Raw genomic sequence first — 20,394 nt, 5'->3', positions numbered from 1 at the left:
GACTGGTCTCTGAGAACCTGGTGTTTTGTATTAATATGATCTGATGTGTTTGAATTGGCATAATACATATGTATCTGACTGATAATAAATTGTTACTAATTATTGACTCTAGTAAATTACGATATATCCTTGCTAGCGACATTGCACCCAAACAAACAAGTGAATAATAAAGAGTTAACTATAATAACCCAATAAAAAAGATACAAATTAGAAATAGATAAACAACCAATTTGTATTTCAACCTAAAATTCGAGGTCATAATAAAATGGAGTCAGATTTGAGTTTAATCTAAAGTTGAGTTACAGACAAAATATGCAGGAAACCTTCATCTACCATTGGATGCCTTTCTTGGGCCAATTCCTGGACCTTCCCGCTCCAGGCACGTAGATGTGACCACCATGTTGGAACGGTGTATTTGATGTCCTTCTCCACACTGTAGGTTTGCACAAAACCGCTTAGCCATTCTCTGCAGGATTGTGGCATCAGTCACAAATAAGACATCTAGGTATATATATATATATATATCTGCTACATAGGACTAATTAGTGACGTTTTTTGAGGATGTGCCAACAATGTTTCTGTGACGTTATCCAAGATTCTAAAAAAATTGGAACTTTACCACGACAACGTCCTAACAACGTCGCCATAAAATCATGATTTGAGGAAAGTGATTGTGTTGGATTTATGGGATCTAACATAACTTGTTTTATTGCTGTTCATGTTGGCATGATTTTTCTCATCTCTGCTCTTCTAGGCTTCATACACTGTTTGAGAATTTATCTGGCTTTCTCAGATGTTTGATTTGATTGCTGCCCCTGATTTGAGTCAGAGTCATTCAAATTATGAATGTTGACAGCACAACACGTTAAATAATACTACAAAATACACATCTTCAGATGTCTGAACTGTTTAATTATACATTTACAATAAAATTAAACAATTAAACCAGATGTTCAATAATTTATTACATTTAGAAAACCTGTTATATTTACACTTATCTTCACATCAAAGAGCGTTACACCAGAAAACTAAATTTAGTCTAAGTAGCTATTTATGAAATAATGCAACTGGTCTTTTTGAAAGAATTCTTTAACATTTCTTCTTTGTCAGCTTCTGCTTTCCGGTTCTGTTCTTCCAGCATATGTATTCTTGCTTTGTACTTTCTTAAAATATCTTGCTTCTCCTGTGAGAACCTCTGTTTCTCACTCTCCATTCTTCGTATATTTTCACGCTCTTCATTTCGTCTTCTCAACTCCTCTTCTTGTATGCGACGCTGATACCGAAACTTATCTGCTCTCTGCTGTTGTCTCTCAGCACTCATTTTCAGTCGATGTTCTGTAGCCAGGGCACTTAATGCTGTTTCTTTCTCTTGTTTGTCTTGTTGTCTCCTTTCATTTTCTTCAATTTGCATTTGCTCCAGCAAAGAAACCATAACAGCACCTCCTATAACACTTTCAATTTCATTTTTTCTCAGTTGTTGCACCAGCCGTGCTTCTCTCAACTTTTGACGCTGCTGTTCCTGTTCCATGAGATTTATTCGTCTTTGGAGCTCAGCTTCTCTGGTTTGCATCTCCTTTCTAGTGGCTTCAGCTTCTTTTTGTAACTCAACCTCTCTTTTCTTGTATGTGTCCAGCAGCTGGTATGTTGTGTTTGTGTAGCATTCACCACCATTTTCTTTTACCATGTCTTGGACCTTTTGCAGGAGCACAGTGACTTGGTTATAGCTTTTATCTCTGTTATTGAAAACGTGGTATCTGCCATTGCACTTGGAAACCAAGTCTTGTAGATCTTTTATAGCTTCTTTCAGATAGCTGTCAATGCTTGTTTCCTCCAGGTCATCTCCTCTTGTGAACAAAATCATTGTGTATCTTGTAGCTCCTTCCCCAAAGATCTCCTGTATCTTCTGGACAGTTTTCTTCTCTTCAGCTGTGAAGCGGCCGATTGCCAGAACAAAAAGAAAGACATGCGGTCCAGGGTATGACATGTCAATGCATTTCACCGTCTCTTTTGTGAGCTCAGCCTCAGAGAGCTGTGTGTCACACCAGCCTGGAGTGTCCACAACTTTGATTGCTTTGCCATCAATAATAGTGGTGGCCAGACTGCACTGCTTAGTCACAGATTTAGAGCTCGCTTCTTTGTGAAAATGATTTCTTCCAAGGATGGTGTTACCGGTGGCACTTTTACCCACTCCTGTTTTGCCAACTAGGACAATCCTAAATTCTTTACACAAAAGAAAATAAAACAAACAATGCATTGTGTTTTGTCACAGACAAAGCTTTAAGACACATGAGAATATACAAGAAAATAAATCCGTTACATACCTGAGATTTGTTGATTCATTTTGGTTTAGTTTGCAAACACCCAGACAGAGTCTGGAAAAGCGAAACGAAAGAAAGCCATTTAAGGGATGCCTCAGTCCATCCCATTTTACGTGAGCAGTATGACGAGTTGTCAGACTACAACCTGAAATCACAAATGAAAACAAGAAAAATAAGCAATTAACTGAACAGTCCATGTATCATTTTGAGGATTTATTACAAGATATATGAGCAGATATATGAGTCGCAAGGTTGTTCTTTTTGTTGATATTCTGTCCATATATCTGAACATATAACTAACCAAAATAACTAAAATAACATTTTCAGAAAGCGTTTTCAGAATGCATTTTTTTATCTTTTGAAAATTCTAAAAACCTTTCTGAATTAATATTGGAAAGAGTTTAAACTGAACAGTCTTTAGGGCACGTGATATAATTACTAGTAAAAAACTAGTAAAGATCCACTATCCACTGACTCTGAAAAACACCTAAAGAAAGATATCATTTCAACAAATAAGGTAATATAAAAGCATATTATGCGAAAATGACCTTGACCTTGCATGTACCTGTTGTTTGGGACTTTCAAAACCAAAATATGAACCTTTCATAACTCATAATAAGGGCACTTTAAAATAAAAGCACCTAGGTAATTCTTTTTTCCTTTTTTGTTTTGATTTCAGCAAATCAATTCGGGCAAGCGCTGACTACATGATTAATATTCACGAACCCAGCAGCTCATTAATCCTTAGTGCGTTTTATATTGTTGTTAGTAGGAGTAGTTTTCTTATGTTATATATTTTTTTACCCCTCCCCCCCTTTGTATAGAAACACTTCATGATAAACAAGCACCACCACCAGTCCTAATTCAGTCAACATATATGCATTCATACAAGGTAATTCTGATTACCAAAGTTATATCATCATATAATGCAAAATTATAAAAGTCTTGACTGACTGCTGCTATATGTCAGTAGATAAATAGTGTAGATGTTAGCATCTATTTCACTGGTTTTACACATTTAATATTGGGTTCACCCAAGAATTTTTATATATATATATTTTTGAAATAAAGCAATAGTTACTTTCCCCGGTAATTAGTTACTTTAAAATGATGTAGCTCAGTTACTAACTCTTTTTTCGTTCCTATTTGTGAGACGTATCTTAAAACTATAACTAATAATACGGCTTTGTTTCCAGCATTAGGTGTGTTTCCACAGCAGAATTTGTTTTCCCCAACCACATTAACCAGTTCCTCATTCTTCTATGATTAAATCAAAACATTAGCATGTGTAAATGTCACGGTGTGGTTAGCAAGAGAGCACGCAACAAGCATAAGGTAAACGTAAACACTTTAATCTTCTCAGAACGAAATAAACAATATATTTACAGGCAGGCAGACAAGACAAAAACCACACGCATATTAAAGACGAGAACACACAGGATCAAACTAGAACTTAAATACTAAATTAACTAGACACAGGTGAAGACAATGACAATATTAACAAAAGTAGGTCACACGGAACACATGTCACACGACAAAAAACAACAACAACAACAACAAACAGTCCAAAGACGCGACAGTAAACATACCATAGATACATAACGTTCTCATTCCATTTGATTTACAGTATGAAGTAGGATAAGTTAAGTTTTAAAGGTGTAGTTGATCCAAAAATGAAACCTGTCATTCCCTCATGTTGTTCCAAATTTGGAAAACAAATTAAGATATTTTCGGAAAGAAAAGAAAGCAAGCATTTTCAAAGATGACATTAGGGTGACTAAATGATGATAGAATTTTCATTAAGTTACCTTTATTTAATGAAGAAACTTTATTGCCTTATAAAATGAATCAACATAATGTCATGCCTTGGTTGCAAGGAGGTTCGTACAATATGTGAGTTACTAACAGATTGAAGATTTCAAGATCATTTCTCTTCAGTATGGGGGGAAGAGAAAACACTTATTACAACTTCAAACCACAGCACCTCTCACAGCTCTCCCAGCCACTGTACATCAGAGATCTCTAAAGAATCACTCTTGTGTCAAGTTTAGTTTTCTACATTTTTTTTATTTTACATTTTTTTCAACAGTTTGTGCTTTTATCAACAGTAACAAAAGTTCTTTCACTATGTATGAAAAAGTGAAAGTAAAAATGTTTATGAAAGAGATGTAATTAATGATAACAGGCTGTGCTTTGTGTGAGATGTTGTCTTAAAAAGATTCAATTGTTTTAGTTATAAATACTGGCTTGACACCCCCCAGAACATTTTTCTATTTTTCCCACAACTATATAAATGCCCAGCTTGATAATTTACTATTAATTAATTGAATTTATTAATTTAATGTCTAATGACAACGCATATGGATTATTTATATTATATACTAAATTCATTCTATAACACGAAAGTCTTTTTGAAAATAGCATGAAAATGAATATATAAATATGTTTTGCATGAATGCGAATGAAAATGGCCATTCTAGCGAATTTTTGCTTCTTCCTCATTTTCTTAAAACCTCAAAATTGTTCAGTGAGAAGAAAAACCGACAACCTTACAAATAGATATTTTGAGTGAGAGCGTTCAGGAAGCAAGAACTCAGATTAACTGCTGCCTGATTATGGAGGATTATACTCACAATACACAACTGTAAATGTTTGTGGCAAGCAATTGCCATTGTATACAACTTCTTTTTAATATCCCTTTATTGTGTACGTAATAGTTACATTACACACAAAACAGCACAACACATATAAAGTTTAGAAATAAATGACTTGCACATAACGTAAGAACATTATATGCATTACATATGCATCCGCATTATATATTTTGATATGATTTTTGTTCAAATAAGGGAAAATAGTCCCTTGTAAAAACTCTTGGAACAGAAATAGTAAAAAAATATATATAACAAAAATAGGCATCAATTATATATATATTAAAAAAATCATTAATGTATTACAAGAACAGTGTAATTCCTAAATGAATAGGATATTTTGTTTCAACAATAATCATGACAAACTTTACTGATGTGCGGATCATGCACATTGCTTAGTGAAATACATAATAAAACATTGTGCCATAAACATTAATTTCTCAAACTACTCTGCTTATGAAACATTTCTTATACAAAGTCTGAATCTGAGTTAGAAGAGAATAACAGAAAAGTGCATTTCAATCAAAATTCGGTACCTTAAATGCCTCTGGGTTGAATTATGCATATATGTGGATATATTATTTTGATATCACATGATGTTTGTAATGATCATGTTAAACATTGCAAACACTATGGTGATAGTAATATGGGTCATTTTAAATTAAATAAACTTTGAAAAAAATCGAAGAAAGCATGTGATTTTGTTTTTTCATCTTGTGTTTTTTGCTGAGCCCATAATTTTTCCATCTTCTCAAACATCTCAGTTTGTTCTTTAAACTGTTGCTTTAATTCTTCATTCTTCATTTCTGCTTGTTTAAGCTCATTATTCTTAATCATTACCTCTGTTTTCAGTTCATGTATTTTAGTTATTAATTTGTCCCTCTCATTACTCCACATACACTTTAAAGCATCATTTTTAATTATTGATTCATTTAACTGTTTTATAGTATGTTTTAGTGTTTTTATTTCCCTTGATATTTCTCCATTTTCTTCTCCATATCTCCTAATGGCATCATCAACCTCGTAACTCCTCTGTCTTTTGTCATCTTCTCCAGGCTTTTCTCTTCTTCTCTGTTCTTCTCCTTTCTCCCATTTTTCACTTTCTACTTCCATTGTGAACTGCTTTATTCTTTCACACTCTCTGTGTTGTGTATCTCTGGTTTGCTGTTGCGTTTTCCATTTCTGTGAACACTCCTTTCCGGCCTCTGATATACCTCTGTGCTCTCTACCTTTCATACCATCGTGTCTGCTTCTCTTATCTCCATTTTGATTTGTAGAGTGACTTTTGCTTTCGTCTGGAACTGAATTATCCTTTTCTCTCCTACATTGTTGTCTGCCCTCATCACTCTTTTGGTCCTTCGCTTTTTGATACATGGCTGTTGTGTAACATTTTTCCTCATTCCTCTCCACCATCTTATTGATCTTCATCAGAAGAGAAGAGACTTGTTTCTGGTTGCTTTTGTCTCTGTTGTTAAAGACGTGATATCTTCCACCGTAAATCTGAATGATTGCTTTCAGATCTGAGTGAAGTTCTTTTAGGTAGTCTTCAATAGGCCTCTCCTCCAGATCATCTCCTTTGGTGAATAGCACGATCATGTATTTGCTGACTTCATCCCCAAACTCCTTCATGATATTCATGACCGTATTTATCTCTTCATTGGTAAATCTGCCGATGGGCAGCACCAACAGAAACACATGTGGCCCAGGACTGGACATACTAATGCATCTGATGATTTCCTGCTTGATGTCAGTCTCCAACTGAGGTGAATCACACCACCCAGGAGTGTCAATCACTTTGATTTCTTGCTCGTCTAAAGTGGACCTACCCATTACACAGGTGCGAGTGACTCGCTCTGAGCCTGCCGCTGTGTGGAATGACTGACTACGCAGAAGAGTGTTTCCTGAAGCGCTCTTTCCTGCTCCTTGTTTACCCAACAAAACAATTCTCAGCTCAGCCATTTTAACCTTTCTTTGACAAAAAAAGGAACAAATTCACGTGTGAGTCAAAAAATTGTCATCTGTTGCCTGAAGTCTTTAAGTTAGACATTAACACTTTTTATTCTCATTTAAAATGTATCTTTGTTGATGGTTTTCAAAACATATAAAACATTGCTTTGATAAAATTTCATTATACTTTGAACCTCTTCCCGTATTTGAATAATTGTTAAAGTACCTGTTTAGCCTCTGCGCTCGATCGTTGTCTGTTTCTGTTCAAATGAAAGCATTTCATGCCTGCCAACAAATGTATAATCTTGCAAGCAGCTGAGACTAGATGCTCCGCCTCTGTCTGCGTGTCACGTGAATCTGCACATATTTGTCAAGAGCACCATCCACTGGAGCTGGATTCAATAGCAGGTTCATTGTTTGTTTTCTGTTTTTGTTGTCCAATATTGTTTTGTATATTTTTATACCTTTCTCTTAATTTTTGTGCATTATTTGAAAAACAAAAAAAACCCCAGGTCTGATAGCTGTCAATTTAAATCTGCTTGATAGAAATTTATTGACATTGGTGCAAAGCTTCAAATATCACATTACAGTGGATAATATTGTTAATTGTAAATATAATTGTGTTAAAGATCCAACATAAATTCTTTAATTTTTACTTAAGTTTGCTTTAGTTCACGTTACGTACAAATGTCTTATCAAACTGTAGTTAAACATTTCTATATACTCATTATGTACTATTCATCATAGGCCTACAGTATCACTTCACACAGACATTTTACATAACCTGGCTGTTTTTAAATTTATTGAAATGCCTTTTTTTCTTTCACTTTTGGGACAGAGTAATCTATGCTATCGGTCCAGTTATTATTCAAGTACATAATAAAGACAAATTAAATATCTACATCTTTAAAACAAACAATAAAGAGCATAGTTTACCATTTCATATGAAAGCTTTTATATAACTCACTGCTTTGCCATTTCAACATAACATCCACACTGAGAGAAGCTGAAACCAGCATTTCCACTTTAACACATTTCAGGCCTCTTCTTGGCTGCCCGGCAGCGAAGGACTTTGAGGAAACTGTCAATTTTGTGGGAGTCCCTGCGGAAACAGGAAAGCAGGAAATGGAAATTGACAAGTCGAGAGGTTTTATCCTGGCCGAGGCTGTTGACGTGAAAAGGGAGAGTGGACAGGTTGTCTGAAGATGAGCCCATCTGTAGAGAAGAAAACACGGACAGGGACAATTTATGAACCGACCCTGCTTAAAAAGATTTCAGATAAGGTTTTTATCCAATCATCATTCAGTTGTACTTCGCATTGCCCTCCTGCAATCATCATTTGCAATATACACACTGTGAGCTGTTGTTTCAGGTTCAATCACCTTGTTAAAGACATGCTCCAGACCTGCTCCCAGGCTGCTGATGTTGTCCTGCAGCTCTTTGGTTTTGCTGTTAATGGTGTTGCGTTCTGGATGTGCCAGGCTGGACGCCTCAGAGGAGAGAAGGGCTAGGGGATCGGACCACGCCAGCAGCAGTGACCGAGCCAGAGACAGCAACTCATCCTCCTGTACAGACAAGCAGATAAAGCAACATTCACTACTTCTCTGCATGGCCTGTAACTACACTTGTGACCACAAGTGGGAGATGTTTATTCTGAGTTAATCTTGCACATGAAAGGGTGGTCATCCAAAAATAAAAGTAAATTCATCTTGTTCCAGGTAATAATGTTTTCGAACCAATGAGGTTTCACGAAAGCATGTTTGTGATTCTGCAAGAACTGGTGAGTCAGAGAAGCAAGCGTAGTTGAGCATATGTATCATAATAATGTGCTCTGTGTATGCCTTTTGATTAATTCTCATATGTGAATAAAAACACGGCCTGGGAGCGCCTCGGTGTTCCCCCGGAAGAGCTGGAGGAAGTGTTTGGGAAGAGGGAAGTCTGGGCATCCCTGCTTAGACTGTTGCCCCCGCGTAAATGGATGGATGGATGGATGTGAATAAAAACTATTCATCATCTAAAGTAATGAAGTCTCTGTAGAGGACTTAAACAGATTAAACAGCTTGCTTCACATATATTTCTTTTTCAATGTCTTTATAGTGTCATTAATATCATTCAATAGGTGAAAGGAAAACTTTTTTCATTAAAATGTGTTTTTTTCCCCAAGATTGATTAAAGTATTATTCCTTTGATAAAGGGTTGGTACATAATAGGATTTTTTTATTTATCCTATTAGGACTTTATTTAGTAAATTATTGACAGTATACTTTGATACATCATATAGTATTACAAATTTTTTTGATATTGTGTATTTTAGTATATTTTGTATATTTCTACATATTGTAATTATAAAAAAGCTGGAATAGATTATCAGAAATAAAAGTGCGAAAGCTGTCACAGTGGTAATACCTTTTCAGAAAGTAAACTTTTGAACTTAAATGGTCCATAACGCTACCTTAAGGGTACATATTAGTACCTATAGTGTTTTTGTTATAGAGATACAAAAGTGTAGAGATAAAAACATGTACCTCTTTAAAAGGTATCACCCCAGTGACAGCTGTCATACCTTTCTTTCTGAGAATTCAGGAGAAAGTTTTTTTTACATTTGATAGAGATGAAGATGGATGCAGTAAAGCGTGCTCTTACCGGGACTTTCAGGGCTTGGTCTTTGTCATTGGGAATCTGAAGGGAGGATGTGTGGCACATGGACGGACGGGGCATCATTACCCTCCCAACAGGAGGAAAGTGAGAATCCTGTGGAAGAAAGCAAGGTTGATATTGAACAACCAACATCAAATAAATGAAATAAATACCTGTTTGGATAAAGCTAAATGAGTGGGCATATAACACCACATTTACACACGTTTACCAGGGTGTTTGGTACTGACCAGGTCATTGGTGAGAGAGGTGCTGAGAGAGTGAAGTTTGTCTGAAAGTTGAGAGGCTCGCTCCAGCAAATCATTCAGACCCACACCATTAATGGAGACAAATGCACACATCAGAACAGCCACTGAAAGGCAAAAAGAAAAAGAAAGCATTTAAAAATAACTTTAGAGCCATCTGAAGTCTAGTAAGTAAGAATAGGACATGTAAAGAAGGAGGAAGGAGAAGTAAAGTGTAAAATGTGGCAGAGAGAGTTTAGTTTGAGAAAAACTGAAGGTTTGCTTACCTGCAAAGTACAGTCTAGATCCTTGAGTCATTTTACCTGGTTTTACCTGGTCTCAGTTGAATCTTTGCACACTGATTTCCTCTCTTGAGCTCTCTGTCATTTTCTTCTCATTATATAGAACTGCTCTCCTCTACTTTGCATATGCGATGAGTCTAGCACTCCAGGTGTATCAGTTAAATCCTAATACTAATGAAAAACATTGATGTGAGGGTTTGGCTGATCAATATTTAGAAGCTGTTCGAGCAGGTACACAAGGACACGAGGGCAAAAATCTGATGATCAGATGATGGTCAGACGGTCAGGAGATGTACCACTTAGATAAACATTCCTTCTTCTCTTTTAATTTTTAAATATAGTAATGACATTTGTGGCATTTGATCATTTGTGTGTTTTGTGTGTGTGTTAGATGTCATCTCTTTAAGGTGTCTGAATGGAAAAACATGTTGATTCTATTACACTGGCCCTCTGTCAGAAGCAGAGAGAGCTTTATTGCCAGGTGTGTTTACACACACAAGAAACTTGTCTTGGTGACAGGAGCTTCCCTTACAAAGAAAACAAACACAGACATAACGGACAAATATAATTTTAGATAATAAAATGGCTTTTTTTTTGGTGCTCGGTGCTCTGTAGGTCAGATCTGATGTGTTAATGTTGATGTTCCCAGCTCTTTTCATCACTATGGAGGTTTTGTACCCATTCTACATGTTACAGCCACATGCCATTTAAAGAAAGTCTACACATGTGAGAACCTTCCCCCAGCAATGAGGAAGCACTCATTTGTCATGACCTGCTGTGAACTGAGAGTGTTTTAACCCTTTTCGTTTCTTTTCTGTTCTTTCCTTGCTGATTTATGTCTGAATGTGTTGGTTGAGTCCAATTCTTATGAAACGTTCCTGTTCCCTTTATGTTTTCTGACTTAACAGCTTAGTTACAGTGACCTTACAGGACCTTGAAATAACAGGCCTTTTGCAACATTTTTGTGTGATGGTGTTTTCATTCACTCGTTTTCTTACGAACCTTTTTAAAATAAAAATGTAATAATAACCATGTTTTTGGAAAATCGATTACCATTTGTATAACCACAGGCTCACTACGAATATTATGGTTAAACTATGGTTACTACGGCAAATCCATTTATTTTATTTTTTTAGTAAACCATAGTTCTAGCTTCATAGTTCTGTAACCTCAAATTGAATGTGGTCTTTCTCAAACGTTTCGTATATTTCAGAAACACATATATTTCAACGAATTTTTTTATCATTTAATTCGAACAACTCCTAACTCTTGTCAACAGTGCGGCTAAGCCAGTAAACAACCATATAATCTCATATAAGTGTATTGTATTCCTATGTGTCCCCTGCATCGGGGCGTTTCTCCTCCCTCAAGACTCCTGGAGAAGAAGGCGTGGATCCAGTAGCTACTTAATGCGTTCCGTTCAAAAATAGGCCTATTCATTTTGTTTTCCAGGTAAATCTCGCCAGATCCTTCCGGGCTGCAGATCCAGGTAAAGTAATTGCTTGACTTTTTATGCTAATTTAATTATCTGCACTTTAGCTCGTTGGCAGCAGCGTGAATGCATATGGACACGGGTTGATTGTTTAGAGAACATGACGTTCTTGTCTGAAGGTCGCACGCCGTTAAATACCTCGTTTTCAGATGCGCGCGCTGCTTCGGTCATTTCTTCCTACAGGTTTTTTTTTATCGCGTAACATCTCGATTCAGACAGACGGGTAGGCTTAGCCAAGATTAACTTTTCATCTAACCGTCGAGGTCCGCAAAAGTTTCAGATCTTCAGAAAGTAGCGGCTATGCTTTTGTTTGCAGTTAAAGGTCCTCACGTGCTCACGGACACAGTCGAATGGAGGGATACGTTTTAAAAGCAAACAAAGTTCACGAATTTTGACTTTAATGATAGACTACAGCGATTTTTGATAATTGTTTATTTTGAGAACATTATGCAATAATCACACACACACACACACACACACACACACACACACACACAGACAGACAGACATTAATAAAACTGCAGTAACAAAGAAATTACAAATAATCATAATTATAATATTTTGTAAAACGTGCACATACTCTTCATATTTTGTTTCGAAGAATTATGTGTTTGAACTGATAAGGGGGCGGGGCGAGCAGTGAATGAATCTTATCTGCCGTCGAATGAATGGTAGTTTTTTTTTTTTTTTTAAATCCGTTTTTAAAACCTAAATGTAAATAGGTTACTACATTAAACCCTAAATTAATTGACCACTATTGTAAATATTGCATCAAACCCTCTCAATGTGTCTTGTAATCTTTTTGGCAGCAAAACTGAAATGTATTTGCTTGAATTAGCTTAGTTATGCTGGTCTGAGCTCCATATAGCTGGTCAGGCTGGGAGACCAGATTGTTGTTCAACCAAACCTTCTGAAGGATGGAATATTAATTAAATCGGAAAATATATTCATATTGTAATTTGGCTTCAGTGAATGTAGCGCACAACTCACGATAAAAATGTTTAAGGGTAAAGATATTTGTTACAATGTGAAAGGCTCTGTGGTTGGTGGTGAGGCTTTTTTAGCTGTTTAAAAATGTTATTGCACGAAAAGTTATTCATCCATTATTCTTATTAATATGGGTGAAGTAAGCCTTTTTCTATTTTAAAGGCAGAAATTCAACAATACAACTCTGAAAACAAGCGAATCATCATAAAATGTTTATTTTCATGTTTCCATTTTCTGCATTGATTTTCTTTTTTTTATTCTAGGCACATCATGACTGCATCCCTTTATATCTTTGAATGAAAATGTAATTTAGATGAGACCGCTTTAGGTGATGTTAAACATGATTAACAAAGAAAAAAAAATTGGCACACGTGTCATGAACACATGTTGCCATGAGGGGGCGTCCATGCACAGTTTGTCTCATAACACGAGAAGTAGTGCAGCTTTTCTGTGTCTGAATGCAAGTTAAGTTTCTCTACATACTTTCCATTGTCTCATCACACTCCATTACGCACTGTTGCTCTACACGCAGAAAAAAAACCAAACACACAATTATAAGCTTTTTGCATATGAAGCACCCTACTTTCATAATGTTGTTTTTTATTTCTGCTGAGTAAGGTTGAACCCGATCACTGTTTGATCTCTTGCTCATGTACATATGTGCCCTCTCACGTTCCCCCTCCTTCCTCCCCCGTCTACTATGTACACTCCCCCTCCCTCTTGCCAACTCCAACTCTCCATTCTCTCTTTTTCTCTTGCACATGCAACCACAGGAGCGCACGGATCACACCAACGCCACAGAACCATGTCGGACTCAGAGACTGCAGCTCCTGCCGAGACCCCTGTCCCAGCACCCTGTGTGGCCATCAAGACCGACCTAGACAAATGGTAAGTGACTGGAGTAGCAGTCATGTGTGGTCCATAATGGTCCGCTGCAACTCTGATATGGATATAACTAAAATTGGTTAAATTCTCATGCGCCAAAAGGTGGTTTTATTTCCACGTAGATTTATTATAGTCCTTAATTAGTTAAGATTGGTGACATTCAACAGAATTATGATACGCAGTGTAAATTTCGCATCGTGATGGCGATCCAAAATGGAGGGAAGAAAGGACCTTGTGCCGAATATGAGGTGGAAGGTTCGCACACGCAGAGGGGATCCGGTGTTTTTAATAAGACCTAACTCAATTAAGTTTAGTGAGTTTTTTAAAAAAAGGTTTGATTGGTGTCAGTTCAATGCGAGTTGGCAGCAGCAGTGGGGCCGCTCATTAAGAGCATTCTGGGCTTTTTCTTCAACTTCAGTTCCCCCTCACGGCTGATTGGCTGTTGGGAATGTGTCTACGTCATGCTTTTCCTCTAGCTCGTCCTGCCATCCCTGATTTCCCCGCTCCATCTTCGCCATTTCTGTAACTGCAGCCTCCCTGGCTTCGCTTCGTCGTGTTTGAGTTTCGACAACTTAAATGAGAGGGAATCGCTGATGTTTGCTGGTGAACCTTTTCTCCGGTTTTCCCTGCACTCCTGCTAATGGGTTTTTGCTGGTTTTATATCCTGCAAATGAAGGAGACTGTGACCAGTGATGGACATTCATTCAGTATGCATATGCTGTCTTCCCTCTTATGTAGGGTTTCATTGTGTTCCCTCTCTCTTGACCATTGACACTAGCCATTTCTCAAGTTGTATTTTGACCCTAATCTCCACACACCCCCCCCCCAAAAATGTAGACCGGCTGCTTTTGGTGTTTGTAGTGTCGACAGGCCTGGGCAGCATGAGAAAGCAGATAAGGGTGCGCATACGCTGACCTATGGTGTGCAAGGACCAGATAGGGGAAGGGTGTGGGGTAAGAATTAGCTTGAATAATGTGACACTGTTTCATTTGAAACACTGGCCATCACAGTCACCTTTAATTGGAGAAGTGCTTCTCAACTCCAGTCTTCAGACCCACCTCCCAGGATATTTCAGATGTCTCCCTATTCAGCATACCAACAAGCCGATGAGATGAAAGCCGCGTTTTAATTAGAGATGCATCTAAAACATTCTGGTGGGTGGGACACCGCTTCAGCGGATATAAAACCAACAAAATCCACTGTAATCCAAAATGGATTTTTTGGGAGGGCTGTGAAAAACAGAGTACATTTGTAAACATTGATAATTTCCTCTCATGTGAACAGTTGGCGCTCAAAATGACAAAGTGAGGCTGGGACAAACACAATAAAGATTGTTAACCATTAAAATGCTATCAGCAAGTCAGTTTGTCATTGACCTTTCTGTGATCATTTTGACTAGCGACTTGCATGTGTTGCTGACTAGCTGAATGTTTCATCCTAAACGAGGTCGACCTTAAGTAATGTACACCACGCTAGTATTTATAGTGCACTCGAACATGGTAGTGCATGGATATGTGTGTGTGTGTCATGCATTATACACTGTGACATGTACTATTCACTGGATCACTTTACACCTGGTCTAAGCATGTCACAGTGGCCATCTTGTCTGTTTTTTTTTTTCATGCTAGTTCCTAAAGGGAATTCATCACAGGCTTTAAACCTAGAAGAGATTTAACCCCAGAAGCTAGCAGTTATTCCAGTGGTTCCCAACCGGTGTGCCGTGGCACTAAGCGGTGCCGTGAGATCTTTTGAGGGTGCCGCCAAAATTTCAAAAAAAAAAATTTATTAAGGCAGAATCAGTGTAAACAGTATTCTCATATCATCTAGGACTAGGTATAAGGTGTTGTTGCATGCAAACTCTCGAAATGAAACAAATAAATAAATAATAATAAAAAAGCTACGGAGATTTTAAATATCTATTTCCTTATAAGGGTGCCGGGAACTTTTGAAAGACTTTCCAAGGGTGCCTCAAACAAGAAAAGGTTGGGAACCACTGAGTTATTCACTGGGAGAAAGCTTCTTGTTGCTTGTTGTGGAACGGGGCAAACTTGCGACCTTATGACCTTGAGATGTTCTCCATTTTGTAAGGTCTCAAAGTCTGCGACTAAACATCCAGCTCAGAGTTAAAGTACAGCCATTGTGTCCTATAGGGTGTCCTTTCAAGAATGTGAATGCAAATCACAAGTTAATGTTTTACACTTCAAGCAGCGTTTTCCTCTCATTTGTGTTAGCATGCCTGCTCTTGTAGCGGTTGGAATGCACTGTTCTAGTTTTGCAGAAGCCCCCTCAGGGAAAACAGTGTTGCTTAATCTATCAATAAACAAAAGCATCTGCTTTATCAGCATCGGATCGCTTTGTTATAGGAGCTCCATGTGGAAATAAATCAATTCCATATGGATTCAGTATTTATTAGATTCCAACTGAATTATTCTTGGGGTCAAATAAAATTATTTGTTGTGTTTAAGCACAGAGCACTCCTCACAGAGCCATGCCCATTTTCCTTTTGCATTATACATGTGGAGGTCTGGCCACCGTGTGAATTATTCAGTCTAAATTTAGGAAAGGTGATCATCTTCTGCACTTTTGTCTGATGCTTTTTGGTATCATTCTAATTTAAATATTTGACTGGCAAATAATTTGATTTGGTTCATTCAATGCACATTTGTAGCCCCTTTAAGAAATGTATTTATAGTGCAAGACAAAAATTGTCATTTACTTACACTCATGCCCTTTACAAACCATTTCCTTGCAGAACACAAAAGATAATGTAAAGAGAATGTGGGTAAGACTTTCAAAAAAAAGAGCCCTTTGTCAAAGCATTTTCTTGTATTCTACAGAAGAAATGTTTAAATTGACTTTTTATTTTGAAGATTAGATTTTTTTTTTAGTGTTTCAACATGTATCCAAATCAAAAGGTCTTTAAACTCTGGTTAATTTTGCACAGTTTCCTGAAATTCAACACATTTTGAAATCAAACTAGCTTTAAATGGACCATTTTTTTTTGGAGCCCAGTTGACTCCAAATGGTTTTGTCGAGTATAAAGACATAATCTAACCCTAATTGTTTTTTGTCAATTAGTCTTGTGCTTCACAAAGGTCCATTCTCCCTTTTGCATATCTTCCCTCTGAATCTAGTATTAAAATGGCCGCCTATTCAGAGGAAATGCCCTTGGCTAGTGAAATCCCCCATACATCCTTACACCTGCGTCACGTGGCTCATCAGAACCCGTCTGCATAAGGCGCTTTATATTTAAATTGAGCAGCTGTGTGTTACATCACCGCTCTCTGAGAAAAGAGAGAAAGCGAGGAAGAGCACGCTTATGTCACCAGGCGAGATGCAGCAGATGATCTGTGGGGGAGGGAGACACTAAAATCTTTTTATCTCCGGGGGAGGGGCTCGTTTCCTCATAAGTCACGACATGTCCCTCTTTTAGCAGGAGGCATGTCTCTTTTCCATTACCTGCTCGCTCCGTCACGTGATTCTAGGGCTCTATCTTTCACTCGTTCAGATGGATTATCCGCCTCCCCCCTCTTTGCATCTCTTGCCCCCCTTTTTGCGCTGTCATTCCAACCCTTGTTTTCGCTCCATCACTCTAATGCAGTGTGTCAGTGTCTGGCGTTGTTCGGTGTGGAGAGGCTCAAATAATCTCACTCGTACAAATGCATACATACTGCCTCATTCAGTCCCAGCAGGATCCAGCTTCTCATGAGTGCACATTTTTTTTTATGACTTTGCAGAAACTAAAGACACGGCCAAAGTTATGTAATTTCTTCACAGTTTGTAGCACAGAAACTTTATACTTGATCATCAGGTCTTGTGCGCCTCAGAGGGTGAAATTTGCATTTTGTGTGTGTAGTGAATCAGCCTGTGTGTGTGCTGGAGTAATGAGCGTGTTTTCTGTGTGCTACAGTGTAAAGGAGAGTGGCGAGGAAGCGTGCAAGGAGCTGATGGAGGCGTTTGCTGCCTGTGTGAAGAGCAATGCTGAGGCGTCATGAGGAGCTCAACATGCAGGAAAAGTAATGCACATTCACTCGCTTTATTGTTATAAAATATAGACAAGCATTTGATAGCACAATGCATCTGCTGTTCTGACAGGTTTTCTTTTCTAAATATGTCAATATGGTTGACTGATCAGTATTTCAAATTAGTTGGGAATGGTCCAATAATTTAGGATCCACAGATCCAAAAAAGAGTTGTATTGAATGAGTGTGGTTTCATGACAAATTTAAACTAAACGTTATGCAGGGAAATAAACATGCAATAATAATTGACCAATATAAACTATAATTATAAATTGATACATTTTTAAACTGTAATTTTTTTTTTTTCATTTTTAGATTAAAAAAAGAAGTCAAGTTTACTTCACTGCCTTTTAAAATTGTAGAAATGTTAACCTAACATTAGGTTGTGGGGTGTTTTTTTTTTTTTTTTTTTTTTTACATGAATGCATTTGAGTAGTCAACAAAAAAGTCAGTGTTAGTTAATTACAAACTAACTCACTCCACAGATATTTATCTTGTTGTATCAAGTGAAACCATGTCAAATGGCAAAAATTCTTAATATTCTGTTAATAATCCTTTTAATGTAACCGTTTAATCTTAAGCACATTTCTTCTGCAGTTGTACCTTCATGATTTTTCATTATCATTTGAAATGTATGATCATCCATATTTCTGTTTGTTAGGGTTTTACTGCACTGAGTCCTCCACCTTCCCAGCATTCCCTGCAGCTCATGGCACTGGACTAAATGATGAGGTTTGGGGTTTGGCAACGGAGACCATATTAGTGTCTCTTTCCTTCTCTACCCCCCCGTGAAACTTAAATGGATTCCTCCAACCTCCCCTTCTTCTTTGTGGCTGATTGTATTGATCAGATCTGTAGACAGTTTGAGAGTTAATGTAAATGTGTCTCAGATGCTTTCAAAATGGAATAAAGATTTAAAAAATGGTTTGATATTTGTAAGTGAATTTGTTCGACACTGTTTTAGGTTACGAAATCGCCTTCAATACGGCATTCATTAATTTTCTTAGCAGATCCTGTCTTGCAAAAGGGACTTGTAATGGGTCCCTTTGGTTTTTTAGATGCAAGTCCAAAACTTTAAGGTGTATGCAGCGAAGTGGACTGTAGGCAAGGATTATGTAGGCTTCTGTAATGGGTTTAGGTGAACTACTGTAGGAGATTAAGCTTTCCAATGTCACTAATACTCTAAACTCCTCACTTTGACTCATTAAGAGGCACACAAATACAACCTCTCAAATCCCCAAATGCACTTATCTCATCAGTCAGTCAATCAATCAGATCTCAGGCTCTTTCATGAGCTGGTCTAATAGCAAACCTAGAAGTGTGAAGAATCCCCGGGGTTTGGCTCACACATGCCGGTTTGTTGTGATTTAAAAGAGCACAAAACAAGAAATTCAAGCTAATTATCAATGCAAAGTCTTGTCACACCAATTTTACCGCTTGCATAAGCAGAGAACATTTCGGGTGATGTCTCCATGAATCACTGCTCAAATGTGATCAGATCGTCATGCCACAATCTCAATATATTTTTAAACCTTTATCAGAGCAGTGGAGTGGGAAACACTGCATTTGCCAAAATTAGGTTGGAGAACCACTGGGGGGTTTGGGATTGGAGTTTGAGTTGATGAAACCCTTAAAGATATCTATAATTTTAGAATAAAATAAAGAATATTTTAGAAATTCTACTTAGAATCAGAATTTTTTATTTTTATTTGACAGAACCAGGTGAAGAAGTTCCCTAATTGAGGTGATGCCCAAATTGTGACGTCAAATGTGGCAAAAAGTCTGTTGTGAATAATTATTAATGTGTTTATTTCGGTCTTTTTTCAATCAAGGTTTACTTTATGTGAGATTTTGGTTCGTTTCATACGTGTAGGCTAATACAAATTATATGATTAAAAGTGTAAAATGTGAAAATAAATTTTGGTATAAAACCATAAATTTTGGTTTGTTATAAGACTCCAAGAAAATAAAGGTAGGAGAGTATGCTATTTCTCGGATCCCTGTCAGACGGGTAAGAATAGGGGATAACTTTACAAAACTTAAAGAACAACAACAATAAAAAATAAACGCACAAAACCACAACCCAAAAGGCACGTAGAAAGGTCACTGAATGTGTTTGACCTTCAAAAGCATCAAGTGAAGGACAATATGGAAGTGTTGAGTTGAGTATCCAAGTAAATCTGCAAGAATCACCTCTCTGTGCTGTTCTCTGTCAGAAAACATGCAATTATAAACCCTGACTTTTGTCAGCAGACATGTAATGTAACTGTGACTCACTGAACATGTAACAACACAACTAGGTACTTTAACCTGATATATGAACAGTTAGTGCCTCTCTTCAATACAGACTAAGAGCTCAACGATCTAGAACAACGCCCCCTGTCAGGGGAACTGCCTGATACAGGTTGGACTAAAATATAATTACCACATTTTGCTATGCTAATGTTGGTTGAGATTAAGAAATAAAACCCCCAACATAAAGTCGCATTATATTGCTGTGAGTTTATTTAACGGCAGATCACACCCTATGTGTTTGTCTCTACTGCCACCTTGTGTTTAAAGATGAAACTGCAGGCATTTAATTGTAGCAATAGAAAGTAGCCAAAAAGTCAATTTCTTTACATTTTAATAATTTTTTTCTTTTCTGCTCTAGCCTTTCACCTTATAAACATTTTATTAAAAAGATTTCTGACAAATTATTTTCCTGTAAGTCGCTTTGGTTAAAGCTTTTGTCCTGCTCACAAACAAAATCTTTACTTGTCAAGCAGTTTCTGAAACCTAAGGCTCAAACACCAGAACAACACACCAAACCTGCAAAATCATACCGTTGACTTCAATTTCATTAAACACAAATAAACATAAAACAAATCTACCAGGTTTTTTTTCCCAAACCTTACACTCAAATCCAAGA

General features: G+C 37.2%; 3 protein-coding genes and 1 long non-coding RNA gene across 5 annotated transcripts; 1 reads left to right on the top strand and 3 right to left on the bottom strand.

Annotated features, from left to right (window-relative positions):
* Window positions 1-895: 895 nt before the first annotated feature.
* LOC122333296 (GTPase IMAP family member 4-like) lies at window positions 896-2,455 on the bottom strand. Its single transcript, XM_043230846.1, has 2 exons — window positions 2,322-2,455; window positions 896-2,220 (listed from the first exon to the last, which is right to left on the bottom strand). The coding sequence occupies exons 1-2, from the start codon at window positions 2,338-2,340 to the stop codon at window positions 1,052-1,054; spliced, it is 1,188 nt and encodes a 395-aa protein (XP_043086781.1). The 5' UTR covers window positions 2,341-2,455; the 3' UTR covers window positions 896-1,051.
* Window positions 2,456-5,000: 2,545 nt separating this feature from the next.
* Window positions 5,001-7,238, bottom strand: LOC122329533 (GTPase IMAP family member 4-like). 2 transcript variants are annotated; one of them, XM_043225818.1, is made up of 2 exons: window positions 7,143-7,238; window positions 5,001-6,938 (listed from the first exon to the last, which is right to left on the bottom strand). In XM_043225818.1, exon 2 carries the CDS (start codon window positions 6,926-6,928, stop codon window positions 5,621-5,623), a length of 1,308 nt encoding a protein of 435 aa, XP_043081753.1. In that variant the 5' UTR covers window positions 6,929-6,938; window positions 7,143-7,238; the 3' UTR covers window positions 5,001-5,620. The 2 variants fall into 2 exon arrangements, with proteins under 2 accessions (XP_043081753.1, XP_043081762.1); XM_043225827.1 differs by having other exon boundaries at window positions 5,001-6,934; window positions 7,143-7,198.
* A 704-nt stretch (window positions 7,239-7,942) lies between these two features.
* On the bottom strand, window positions 7,943-10,113 carry prl (prolactin). Its single transcript, XM_043228260.1, has 5 exons — window positions 10,083-10,113; window positions 9,802-9,923; window positions 9,560-9,667; window positions 8,299-8,481; window positions 7,943-8,131 (listed from the first exon to the last, which is right to left on the bottom strand). Exons 1-5 carry the CDS (start codon window positions 10,111-10,113, stop codon window positions 7,943-7,945), a joined length of 633 nt encoding a protein of 210 aa, XP_043084195.1.
* Window positions 10,114-11,431: 1,318 nt separating this feature from the next.
* Window positions 11,432-18,407, top strand: LOC122330904. Its single transcript, XR_006248096.1, has 4 exons — window positions 11,432-11,586; window positions 13,350-13,464; window positions 17,372-17,477; window positions 18,145-18,407. It is a non-coding gene; the product is annotated as an uncharacterized LOC122330904 (long non-coding RNA).
* The last annotated feature ends 1,987 nt before the right edge of the window (window positions 18,408-20,394 follow it).

The sequence above is a fragment of the Puntigrus tetrazona genome, chromosome 3, assembly GCF_018831695.1.
Source record: "Puntigrus tetrazona isolate hp1 chromosome 3, ASM1883169v1, whole genome shotgun sequence".
Classification (NCBI taxonomy): Eukaryota; Metazoa; Chordata; class Actinopteri; order Cypriniformes; family Cyprinidae; genus Puntigrus; species Puntigrus tetrazona.
Note: the sequence above shows the minus strand (reverse complement) of the source record. Positions and strands in the feature narration are given on the sequence as shown.